The sequence below is a fragment of the Amblyomma americanum genome, chromosome 9 (assembly GCF_052857255.1).
Source record: "Amblyomma americanum isolate KBUSLIRL-KWMA chromosome 9, ASM5285725v1, whole genome shotgun sequence".
Lineage (NCBI taxonomy): Eukaryota > Metazoa > Arthropoda > Arachnida > Ixodida > Ixodidae > Amblyomma > Amblyomma americanum.
In genome coordinates, this window is record NC_135505.1 from 20,011,920 (window position 1) to 20,024,250 (window position 12,331).

The 12,331-nt window shown below is 48.0% G+C and overlaps 1 protein-coding gene across 2 annotated transcripts in view; it reads left to right on the top strand.

The window, feature by feature from the left end:
• LOC144105752 (sodium-coupled monocarboxylate transporter 2-like) overlaps positions 1 to 12,331 on the top strand; it is a 230,096-nt gene that overhangs the window by 199,201 nt on the left and 18,564 nt on the right. Inside the window, exons 12-13 of one of the 2 annotated variants that reach the window (XM_077638865.1) lie at positions 1,298 to 1,384; positions 3,902 to 4,062. In XM_077638865.1, the coding sequence (XP_077494991.1) occupies positions 1,298 to 1,384; positions 3,902 to 4,062 (248 nt within the window). The remainder of the gene's footprint in view (positions 1 to 1,297; positions 1,385 to 3,901; positions 4,063 to 12,331) is intronic. The other variant, XM_077638866.1, reaches the window with a different exon arrangement.

Here is a 12,331-nt window from a genome sequence, read left to right on the forward strand (position 1 = left end):
AGCCCCGCTGCTTTGCACTGTAGGGTGAAGCCCTTTATAGTAAAGTATCAAGTGTTCAGCCGTTTCCGCCTCCTCTCAGCACGCAACGCACAACGTGTCTCTCTCGAGCTACCTGACTCTATATGTCTTAGTCCGCAAAACTCCCGCCCTGGCCTCAAGCAACAAAGAGCTTCCCCTACAATTATCATAGATATTTTCTTTGGCAATTTCCTGCTTAAAGATCCTGTATGTTTCCAGTGCCGATTTCGTCAGCATCCCTGCTTTCCACAGAGTTCTCGCTGTTTCTTTAACCGTTTTCTTAACCGATAATTGCTGATATGCCCCCCCCCCCCCCCCCATTGCTGTCCAGATATTTGCTTGTCAATTTTCTAGTTCGCTTTCTCCATTTCGTATCTCCATTCCTCATATACAGGTATCTGAAAACTTTCCTAGCCCACTGTTTTTCCCCCATTTTTCTCAATCGCTCCTCAAATACTATCTTACTGCTAGCTTCTCTGCTCTCGAACGACGCCCGTCCCATTACACTCTGTACCCCCTGATTAGGTGTATTGCCATGTGCTCCCAAACCTAGCCTCCCTACGCCACATTGATTTCGAACCTTGCTTGAGCATCTGTTCCCATGCACAGGACTGCTTTGCCGAAAGTCAGGCTAGGAACCATCACCCCTTTACAGATCCCTCTTACCTCTTCATACGTATTGTGATTCCACAGTGCCCTATTTTTCATGACAGCTGCATTCCTACTAGCTTTATTCATTACATATTTTTCATGCTCTGTTAGATGCTCAGCACCGTCATTTATGCACACCTCAAGATACTTGTACTCATCCACTACTTCTAGCGTTCACTCCTGTATTGTATGCTCGCTGCCCTCATCATTAAAAATCATGACTGCAGATTTTTCCTTACTAAACTTGAAACCTAATCTATCTCCCTCTGTACCACATATGTCTATCAAATTCTGGAAATCTTCCTTGTTGTAGCCATTAGCACTATATTATCCGCGTATATTAGTCCCGGTAATGACTGTTCACCGGAGTCCGCAGCGCCCTCTGGCCCGCGTTGTGTCTTCTATAAAAGGGAACATGGGAGCGCGTGGCCGCCGCACTTCGCGAAGCGCTGTCGTGAGCAGTAAGCACAGCCTGCTGCTCTTTCCGCGCATGTGCCTGGTCCCACTCGTGTTCGCCGGCTCTGGGCAGCAGTGCTTCACGAAGCGCGGAGGCTATGCGCTCCCGCGTTCCCTTTAATATTGAACGACCCTGCACATCCTGTGTTCATGCATCTTCTCCGCGACGCAGTTTTTCATCGCGCTCTACGCTGCAGCCTCGGGCCCGTTTGCAGCAATCATCATTCTCGCATTTTTGCTGCCCTGGGCAAACGCCAAGGTGAGCAGAGAACATTATTCTCATTTCTTGTTTTTTTTTGTTTTTTTGCTCGCAGCGATTCTCTGCAAGGGGCACTACGCGGGGTTAACACATTTTACTAGAGCGTGGCAATATCCACCCTGATGTTGATACAGGCACAGTCACTCCCCCTGAGGCCCTAGGGTTTAAAGATAACAAAGGTAACGTGAATATTCCAATCTGCGTTAGACGTTAGCAAAAAGCGATTGGAAGATTTCTGGCTCGAAATCAGGGCTGTGACGTAAGGATACAAGTTCAAGATTAAAAAATAGCCAAAACATAAAAGCCAACCAAAATTTTATAAAGGGAAAAGGGGCGAATGTATAGATCCTCTATCCCGTCATATGCCAGTTCGCATCTCCTCGGTGAGCCAAAGAAAGAGCAGGATTCTTCAGTCCACGTCGTGTTGTGTGGCGTTGCCTTCTGGGCGGTCCTCATTGTTTAGGGACGTCTTACCAACAACACCTGAAATCAACCTTAATGGTCAGCTAACCTCCGATGTTTGCAGCAGTCGGTGCATCGGATTTTCGTACACGCGGGCGGCTGGGATGTTCAAAGAGTTGTGGCTGCCGGCGCCACCTGTGTGGGCGAGGGCCATGGCCAGGCGGACAGCAGAGGCTATACAACGCGGTCGCTGTCAACGTACCACAATCCTTGCAACGATGGGGACGCGCACACTCTGTGAAAGGAAAGTTTCAGCAACTACTTTCGAAGAAGCAAACATTTCTCCCATATTCAGCTCCTCTCGAGAGTCCAACGCATTTCCGCTGAAACCTAAGCGTGTCGTACGAGTAACGTGCCCTCTGGAGGCGCACGATCTCACAACTGAAAGGGAACTGAATGTTAGTGTGGAATGGAATCGTACAGTGGCGCCGTCCTTCGGGAGCCGGACGCGTTAACTGATTACAGCAACTGAAATGGGCTATGGAACCTTCGCAAACTATACCAATTCAAGGTTTCTTGAGAAAAAGTGGTCATTTCTCAGAAAATATCATCTCTTCATTTGGCTTTCATCTTCCATGTTTCCTAGGTGGATACACATGAACTTTTTGAATCAACCAGCCGTTAGTTATTTGCGGTATGTGCTGCGGTGTCTTTACGTTCTCTCTATTCGTTGTGCATCTCAGCAGCGCAGTGTTCACCTGAATCTGAAACGTAGCCAAAAAAGCGCTGCTCATGCCTTGCTAATTTGCAACTGTCTTTTGTTCCTCTTTCTTGACACTATGTTCGCGCTTTTTAAATTCTCTTTTTTAATGCTGTTTCTCATGGTTACCACCCTTTCAGGCTTAAGAAAACAGGTATTTCAGCCAGTAGAAGGATCAAACCCAACAATAATAACTGCATTTCCATTGCCATTGACAATGCCATTGTGTACTAGATAGCACTACGCACTGTCTAAACAAGTGAAATATGTATTTTAAAAAATAAAAGAATCTGTTCGTATGTCTAAAAAACGTGGCAGACATGATTACAAAACATAAAACTGAGCAGGGGACAAGACACAGGAGAGAAGCAAACAGGACGAGCTCGTCCTGTTTGCTTCTCTTCTTTGTCTTGTCCCCTGCTCATATTTGTCTTGTATTCATGTCATACCAACTATCCCCTTATCGTTTACTCGTGGCCGACATAACTGATAGCATTGCTTCCTTGCTTTTGCGTATTTAATAAGTAAAGAAAATATCACACGAAGTCTAGAACTCTATCGGTCCGGAACCAGGAAAGCAGTGCATGCCGCTGATATGAAAAACGTAAAGGCCATGAAATTAGCAAGTAGAGGACAAATATTTTAGTGAATGTTTGTCGTTCAAGAACATTTACATTTTTGTACATATGCAACGGCCAGGAAACAATCTCAATGACGCTGTCCTTCGTTCCAGTGTACTGCGCATCAGCAGCTGTCACCTTTCATCTATTGCGAGTAAATGCACCGAAATTTTAGTCGCAACAGCAAGCCATCGATAGGCCTTTGAAAGTTTGTGCTAGGATGGGGCCCCTTGCGTTACATGACTCCAGGCGTTGCTACGAAATCCAACCCGAGTTAGAAATGTTCGCGCCAAAATGTATTTTCTAGTCTGAAAAGGACACTGTATGCGTGACAAAATCCAGAAGGACTTCCGGCGCCGGTGGTTGTTTTGGTCCGCGGTGCGTGACGGGGGGGGGGGGGGGGGGGGGCGTAGCCTCATAATCCCCCCCCCCTGACTACGCCCCTGCAAGTTGCAGCATAAGTAAATGAGACATCTCCGTCCTTTTAAGCAACACATCTTTTTCATAAAATGAAAATTGGTTTTCAAAAGAAGAAATCGCCCAGTAACTGTCTGACAGGAGCTCCGGAATAATTGCGACCACCTAAGGACATTTATTGTGCACTGACAAAGCACAGCACATGGGTGCCTTTTGCTTTTTCGCCTCCAGCGAAACACGACCACAATGCGGCCGATCATATAACCGTGATCGCGTTCCTCTCGGGGTTTCTCTGGTCTTCACGTATTCCCTGCGCAGGGGACGGCTTGGGCTGCTCTCGGAGTCTTCGCCGTTCAGACGTGGCAGACGGCTGGTCGCTTCCTGTCGAAGGTGGAGCCACTCTCCATGACCTACACCGTCGACAGATGTGCCGCTAATTCAACGTTCGACGAGACGGCGTCACAGGCAAACTTCAGCCGGTGAGGCGTCTTCATTGCACAGCAGCCGGACTCTGTTTTAACTTCCTCCCTGAAGGCCATCAACAACTCCGTTAAGCTAAGACAAGCTTGGGTGGACATTCGCACTTGCGCTAATGCTAATTTCAGCAACAGCTGCGGCGATGCGAAATGGTCGCGTCAGTCAAGTTGTTCGGCAACTCTGGGCTGGAGTGTCGGAGGTCTGTTGCGTGTGTGCCGCTACACTCGCGACCTAACGAATGGCGTCACATTATGGGGACCAATCTGTGACTGGCATTCTGACCGTTCAGCATGGCGCGTTGCCATGACGTCATGCGTGATGCCACTCTGGTGTGCCCAATCAGCGTGCACCTGGAGTGTTGCGCTAGCAACGTCGCTGTAACAAAGCAAGCCAGATACTGCTACTCCAGAGAAATGAGCCCTTCTTAGCAATTTACGTGCACGCAAGGCCGCGAAGTCGATGAAAGTAGACGAGTCGTAGCATGTCTGACTGTGCGGTGCAACATCTCCACAAGGAACCCAAATCAAGTGAAACTTAAAAGGGCAGAACCTAATTCAAAGTCCGTGCTTCCCAGAGAGGGAATTCGACAAAATGCCATACCCATCCCCAGTGGAGTACCCAGAAAATTTTTTCAGGAGGTGCTGCAGCTAAATTGATAAAGAAAAAGGGCAGTAAAGCTCTTTGGTTGCCGGTAGAGTATGAGCAGGAACTCGGAGGACTTCCAGGCGTTTCTTTTGTGCCTATTCGAGAAAACGGCCCGGCCTCCTGTTCGGGCACTAATTTGCAAGTTAATTGTCCGCTACTGTGCACACAATTGCGTGACTCGAAAGCGACGACGGCCGCTTTTCATCTTACTGTTAGGAATTACTCCCGGAGTGCAGGCACGAAAGAGGGGGAGAACGGAAGGAGCTGAGCGGAGATTCCTCGTCCGTTACAGATGAAGAATTCACTGCGGGCTGTTCACTAACAGTGGGACGTCAGTGGAACCGTGGGTGGGTCAACACTCTGGATATTCCGAATGGGGGAATTCCGCATCACTGTATTTGTTTGCCAGCGCTGGTTCCAGCAGGCCTCTCTGCGGAATGGAAGGGCATGTAACTCTACATTTTCTAACTAGGAATTGCGCGTCGCGGTAGTTTATCGCCATCCGAACTTGTGAACGCCATGATTCAAGTCGGATTCGCTTAGCACAATTATAGAACGAACAATAACTTCTTAAATGTTCACTCAGAAGGATTCGTCTTAAAGGTGCTCTCAATAAAGGTCCAGTATTTTTCGCGTGTTCAAGGATGCCGCTTCACGATTATCCTCCAGCAAGAGTTTTCTTTTTTTACTGCGTTTCGTAGAAATTCAGTTGACTGGCCGAAGCCATGGTAGCTGCCTCATGTCTGAAAGAATGTAACCATTTCCGAACAGAAATACGCAGGAGCGTGGGACGGTCACCGCGGAGAGGGCTCGTCAACTTTCGCACGGCTTTGTGGGTTCTGTGCTGCGTGTAAAAGTGCATTATTTAGATAAGGTGTTCATAACGACAGAATGTAGTGATTGAGAGCGTTTATGTACTGTCCTCGGAAGGTGTTTCAGATCCCCTTTAACACTATAGTAGGCGCGGCAAAAGCGTTGTACTTACTGTTAAGAAAGCGCGCACCGCGCACCCCACACCCCCTACTGATGCCTCGGTGGTTTCACGTGTAGCTTGTATGCGTCTTAGACATCTTTTTTTTTACGAGCATATGTTGTGTCCAAGTATTTTTGGGAATGCACCACCCCGTGGTATTGCTAACGATGCTAGCTAATTTATAACATAATTTCTTCTTGACGCTGTTTCGGTTTCAGCTTCATCAACCGAACGACGGCTGTGACGTGCAGTTGATATTTAGGTCACGTGAGGCACACAAAAAAAAACGGGAATATTACTGCGGATACGTCATTTGCTGTAATTATAGCTATCGAAGCAGGATGGCTTAAGTGCTGCAGTGAGTTAAAACTACGTATCAGCTTTTATATTGCCGTTTTTTTTGTGCGTCACGTGGCCTAAACATAAACTACACGTCACAGCCATCGTTAGGTTGATGAAACCAAAATAAAAACAGTATTAGAGAACAAATTCAATTATAAATTATTCATCAGTCGTAGGCAAACACCATGTGGTGATCCGTGTATTCTAATGTCTAACGCATCATTTTAAAGATGAAAACGCGCAATAAAATTAGGAGTCTAAAGTCCTTTAAAGCACTCCTTCGTCTTTTCTCTCCGGGGTCAGTTCTCAAGGTAGTGAGAGTGAGTGTCCGAGCGTTGAAATTGGTTTGTCGGTAAGTTCAACACCTTGGTTTTAATGCGGTAGCATGTAGGTTTTCGTTTTGCAAAAACCATTGTTTTTCTCCGTAAAAAAATTCCCTGATTGGTCAAGAGGGTCCTGACGTCACCAGCACTGCCACATTTGAAAATCTGAGGTCTAGAATGTTCGAGTAGCTTCAATTGGATTACCATATGGAATTATAATAACACGACCCACTCTTCCACCTTAATCTGTTTTAATCCGTCCACTAATCCTTACTAATTCTCACCTTCATACACACTACAATCGACCTCCATCCGTTTTCTGGGGTGGGCCGTTTTCGAAAATTTGGGATGTACTTTGGAATATTTAGGAGTGGGCTATCCTAGTGGAAATCAAGAGGAAGAAATTGGCTTGGGCCTTTAAGAGCAACGGAGTGGGTTCCAAGAGAAGGGAGGCATAGCATGGTGGCTGCAAAATGTTGAGTGGGCGGATGAGATTAAGAAGTTTGCGGTGATAGGGCGTCCGCGGCTGCAAAGGACAAGGTTAATTGTAGAGATATGGCAGAGGCCTTTGTGCTGCAGTAGGCATAGTCAGACTGATGGTGTTGATGATGATGATGAATAAGGCCTCAGGTTTTTTACATGCACTCGAGGGCTGCTTGCTAATCTCTTTCACACATACCATGAATAGCCACGCGCAGCTTGGGTGCAGCCGAGTTCAGTGTCCATCAAAATGAGGAAAGGGGAGTATATAGAAACAGAATCATCGCTAAAGAGAGCAACCCTGTCGGGCGGTGCTACACACCCAATCCGGGATTCTGGCTTTTTCTTCTCTTTTTCGGCCGTCTTTTGGAGGGCAGAAGATGGCCTCGCTCCTGGCAGAAGCGTCAAAGTCACCTATAGTCTCATATGTTTTACCTTTCTAGGCAGGTTTCTGTCGAACATCTATATCTTCTTCAGAAATGCTTTTATGGTTCGTGCAGACAAGCTTTCTGATAGGGCGAACAGAGCGCTTTCTTATGCATGCTATCGGTCGCTATGCTGCTGCTGTTTCTCTCGTGTCCCCGATTCCTTAGTCTTTTTGGGTTGGGAAAGCATCTCAAAGGACGAAACGCCCCCTTTCGGCTTCTCGGCCCGACCGTGTGATCTCGTCCGGCGCGTCGGCTGGCATTTAAAGAACAGGTGTCAGAGGCACGTGGGAACTTTTGGCTGGCCAGATAACATCACCTACCACAGTCGACGTGAACTCGACAGCATCCTACTCTCTCCCAGGGTCGACATGTGACGGGGGCGTGTCCCTGTGTGCGGTGGTGTGAGTTCGTGCGCGTGAATGAAAGCTTCAGGCCACTTCCACCCCAGCGAGGGCGTCCTCAACCTGAGAAATCTAGGGACGAAGAACGCTATAAAACTCGACAGCTAGTGCAGTGAGAAATCATCCTCCATTAAGATCCTCCATTAAGATCATCCTCCCGTAAGATCCTCCATCCGTAGAGCTCCCCACTTTTGATTCTCATGCTTGTATAAATGTAAATAAACCCTACTGTACAGTTTCCCTCCTCAACGGAGTCTGGCAACGCCATCCGGAGACGGGACCTGCGGGGCTGAAAGAGTCACCCTAATCAAGGGCCCCTCCGTCTCCAACTCTGGTGGCACCGGTGGCGTTGAAGCGCAATCCTCAACACTGGTGGCCTGCGATGGGCTTGGGCCCCCATCCCCAACACTATCGTGTACCGAGATTCCCAGCGGTGCAGTATCCCCCTTCCCGCGCAGGACGACGAGCTCCGACCTGTCCGGGGAACAGAGCAGTCCGCATTCTTCTGCATACTTTGCAGTGGCAGCCTCTTGGAGGGCCTCCTCCGTCTCTCCCAAAGTTTCCCTTCGTTGCCCATATGGTTATGTCATCCACGTAGAGGGCGTGGCGGATCCCCTTATGACATTGAGATGTTCCGGGGGGTGCATGAGGGCGACGCTGAAGACCAGTGGAGAAAGGACTGCTCCCTGAGGCATCCCCCTGGTGCCCATGGGTATCGGCTCGGACCTCGTGTCGCCAATCTTGATGTGCACTTGCCTATCTTGCAAGAAAGCCTTGGTGTAATTAAAGGTACGCTTTCCGCAGTGAGTAGCCTGTAGATTTTCCAGCATCTCGGAGTGCTTCACGTTGTCGAAAGCCCCCTTAAGATCTAGTTCCAGTATAGCCCTACTGTTGCGTTTGCGCGGGGGATCGATAACCTCTGTCTTCAGTTGCAATAACACGTCCTGGGTTTACAGTGTGCCCTAAACCCAAACATTGTGTCAGGTATGATATCTTGGTCTTCTATATACGCCGAAAGCCGCATTTGCACCGCCTTCTCCATCAGTTTCCATGCGCACGACGCAAGCGAGATTGGCCTGAGGTTATTGATGTTCACCTCCTTTCCAGGCTTGGGAAAAAGCTGACATCAGCCGTCTTCCACGCCCTGGGTAACTGTCTCCTTTTCCAGCACTCGTTGATGTACTGCGTAAGATGTTCAAACGCTTGCCGATTGAGATAGACAAGCAATCTCACCGTCACCCTGTCGTTCCCTGGTGCCGTAGCCCGCCTCATGGCCATAAGCGCCGCCTGTATTTCCTCGACTTCGAACTCTCCATCCAGGTCTGGATTGTCCATACCCTCACAATCCCGTACTGGCTCGTTGTCTTTCACTGCACAGAGGTACTTGCTGGTGAGGGCTGCAACCAGCTGCTGGTCCCTGCCCGCGAAGCCGTGAAGGGCTCTCTTGAGGTTACGTTGCTGATCCCCGCGAGACATGAAAGGCTCTATCAAACATTTAAAAAGACTCCACGCCGCCTTGGTGCTAAGCTTGCCTTTCATGGAGTCGCATTTGGCTAACCAGTTGTTTTTGGCCAGAGTTCGTGCATACTCTTCTGCTTGTAAGGTTATAATTTCGCGTTCCTAAGCTTGCGGTTATATTGTTGCCTTTTCCACCGTCGTGTGAGACTTCGTCTGGCCTCCCATAGATAGAGTAGGTGTTTGTCAATAGCCGGGAATTCTTCTGAGGTCTGAAGCGTACGTGTAAAGTGGTCCCTGACTCCCAGCAGCGACTCAGCCTACTCCTCGTACTTTTCAATGGGCGCGTTAAGCATAGAATTTTCCGCCTGTCGGAACAACGACCAGTCCGTGAGCCGGGCGTGCCCTCTCATTTTGCGATGCTTACTGTAGTCGACGAAGATCTTGAGAATGTAGCGGTCACTCCCTAGGGTCTCCCGCGTGTTGTGCCAGTCATAATGTCTCGCTCCTTTAATCAACGAGAGATCTGGACATGTATCTCTCGAGATACTACTGTTGCCAATCCATGTGAGTTGCTTCGGGCCAATAAGAATCGTTAATGTTAGGTCCTATATGGCCGCAGCGAGTTTACTGCCCTTAATATCCTCCTTACTATCAACCCACAAGAAGCTATACACGTCGTTAAAATCCCTACAATGATGAGAGGTGCACTTTTTCCAATTGTGCTGCCTTATGGAAAATCTGATCCACCCCTGTTCTTCGGCCGACTATATATGTTCAACACATACGTAGCACTTCTGCTAGTGCGTACGTTCGGTAATAGCTGAATAAATGTATGTTCCACCGCAGTGACTAACTCCAGATCGATTGTCACAGCCGTGTAATCCTTATGCCCAAGAATGCAAGTGGATGAGCTGTTTTGATGCGTGCTGTATGGTCTGAGTTTGACTTCCGTATTCACGTCCTGCAGTGCAATATTATCTGGTAATTTATTCGACGAATCTACGTACTGCTGTAGTGAATCCCTCTTCCTCCTAAACCCCCGGCATTTCCACTGCAAAATCTGCTGCTTATGAAGGCGGGCCATGTTGAATACTAAGGGAAATCGCGCCTGGTGCGTCCACTCAGGTGTCGGGCAAATCATCAGCTCCAAGCTGCCTATTACCTACCCGGCCAGTTAATTTTGGAACCTTCGTCCGCGTGCACTCCGCAAGCTCCTGAAGTTGGCGATCGGTTCTGATTTCACAGGCTTGCAGCTTAATCAGACGGGGCTCCAAGATGCCCTGTAAGACCGCTCTACCACTGCCTGAACGCCCCTCTCAATAGCTGCCTGAACGTTTTTATCAATAATAATTTGTAGAGTCCCCTCGAGGCTCGCCTGTATATTGCGAGCTTCCACACGCGGAAGGTCGTTCAGCAAACATCGCTCCACAACCGCCTCAATCCTGGCTGCGTTCTCTCTGGTAGCGGCCATCTTATCGGTCCCCGTCGCCACTGCATTACTGTTTCCCTCCTCCTCCTTTTTCGCACCCTGAGGGACAAGGGTTCGTGCCTGCTGAGTATGAGGAAGAGGAGCATCATCCTCTATTGCAGATTCGCCAGGCGCTTCTGGCATATTTCCTCCCCCTGCCGGTGTCCACAGTTCCTGACTTTTATACTTCGCTAGTTCCTGTTTGAATCTCCTATTTTCCTCCTGAAGTTTCTGAGCAGCCAACGTGTGAGGCGGGGAAGCGGCAAACCGTGCCCAGGCTGCCCGTGGTTTTCACGGCCGCGGCTCCTCCAAATGTCTTGTCACCTGGACGACCGCTTCCTTCAGACCGGGACGCCCTCGTTGTGGGACGAGCAGGGGGCTCAGTTGCTGCTGGGACCGCTTTTCACGTACCCTTCATACCTCAGAAGAAGTCCCGGCTATTTACAGACACCTACTACATCTATGGGAGGCCAGAAGAAGTCTCAAACGGCGGTGGAAAAGGCAAAAACATAACCGCAAGCTCAACATCGCGAAATTAACCTTACAAGCAGAAGAGTATGCGCGAACCCTGGCCAAAAATGTCTGGTTGGCCAAATGCAACTCCATAAAAAGCACGCTCAGTACCAAGGCGGCGTGGAGTCTTCTTAGACGTATGTTCCACCTCAGTGACTGACTCCAGCTCGATTGTCACAGCCGTGAAATCCTTAAGCACCAGAATGCAAAGGGATGAGCTGTTTTGATGCGTGCTGTATGGTCTGAGTTTGACTCCAGTATTCACATCCTGCAGTGCAATAATATCAGATGAAATCAAATCTTTATTTTCCATCATTTACTACAGATGGAGGGGCTACGGAAAAAAAGCTGTCATTTGGCGGCTTGACGAGTCCGCAGCCCCATATATAAGGCAGCGTCTAGACAGCACCAGGGAATGAACAAGCGATAAACAAATCAGGACATTTGATCAATGCAGAATGAAAGAAAAACTCCTGAGCCAGATAAAACAAACACCAGATTAAATGAAATCACGTTATTCAATCAGCAAACAGGTCTCTAAGTTTAACAGTAGAACAACAAAATAAATAAAAATTCAGTGACTGAAAATAGTTTAAAACAGATGGCAGAGCATAACACAAACGCTCCATACCAGAATTCAAGCGTGTTGCAGCAACCTTCCCGTTTTCTTCACATCTAGTATCATAACATTTCTCATTTCTTTCTAAATGTGCCAAGGCATCCAGGCTATGAGTTTTATTTTTTTCACTTAATATTTAAACCGAGCACTCAAACGGTAGCGGTATAGATTGTGAGCTGTAATAACATGAGCACTGTGAAAGAATTCTGCAGTGGTTGCATTATAACCAACATATTGTACACGTGGCATGCCGTTTTTGCATATGGAATATTTTTTTTTGTGTTAGAGAAAGTACCTGTGCCCCAGACAAGTTGGCGGTAGTTGACGTGTGGATAGCAAAGAGAATTACAGACCAATATTTTTGTTTTAGTAGAAAGCGTGTATCGAAGACGACCGACTGCACCAGTTATTCGAGCAAGTTTTGCTATTACAAAATTTGCATGAAATTACCAGGACCGATTGACAGTGAATATCACACCTAGACATTTGTAGTGGTCAACAATGTCAACAGGATGCGAGTTTAAAACAATACCGGCATGAGGAGGAACAGGTTTATTTTTCGGCCGGAAGACAACTGCTTTTGTTTTATTTTCGTTAATCTTCATGTAATTGGATAAGGAC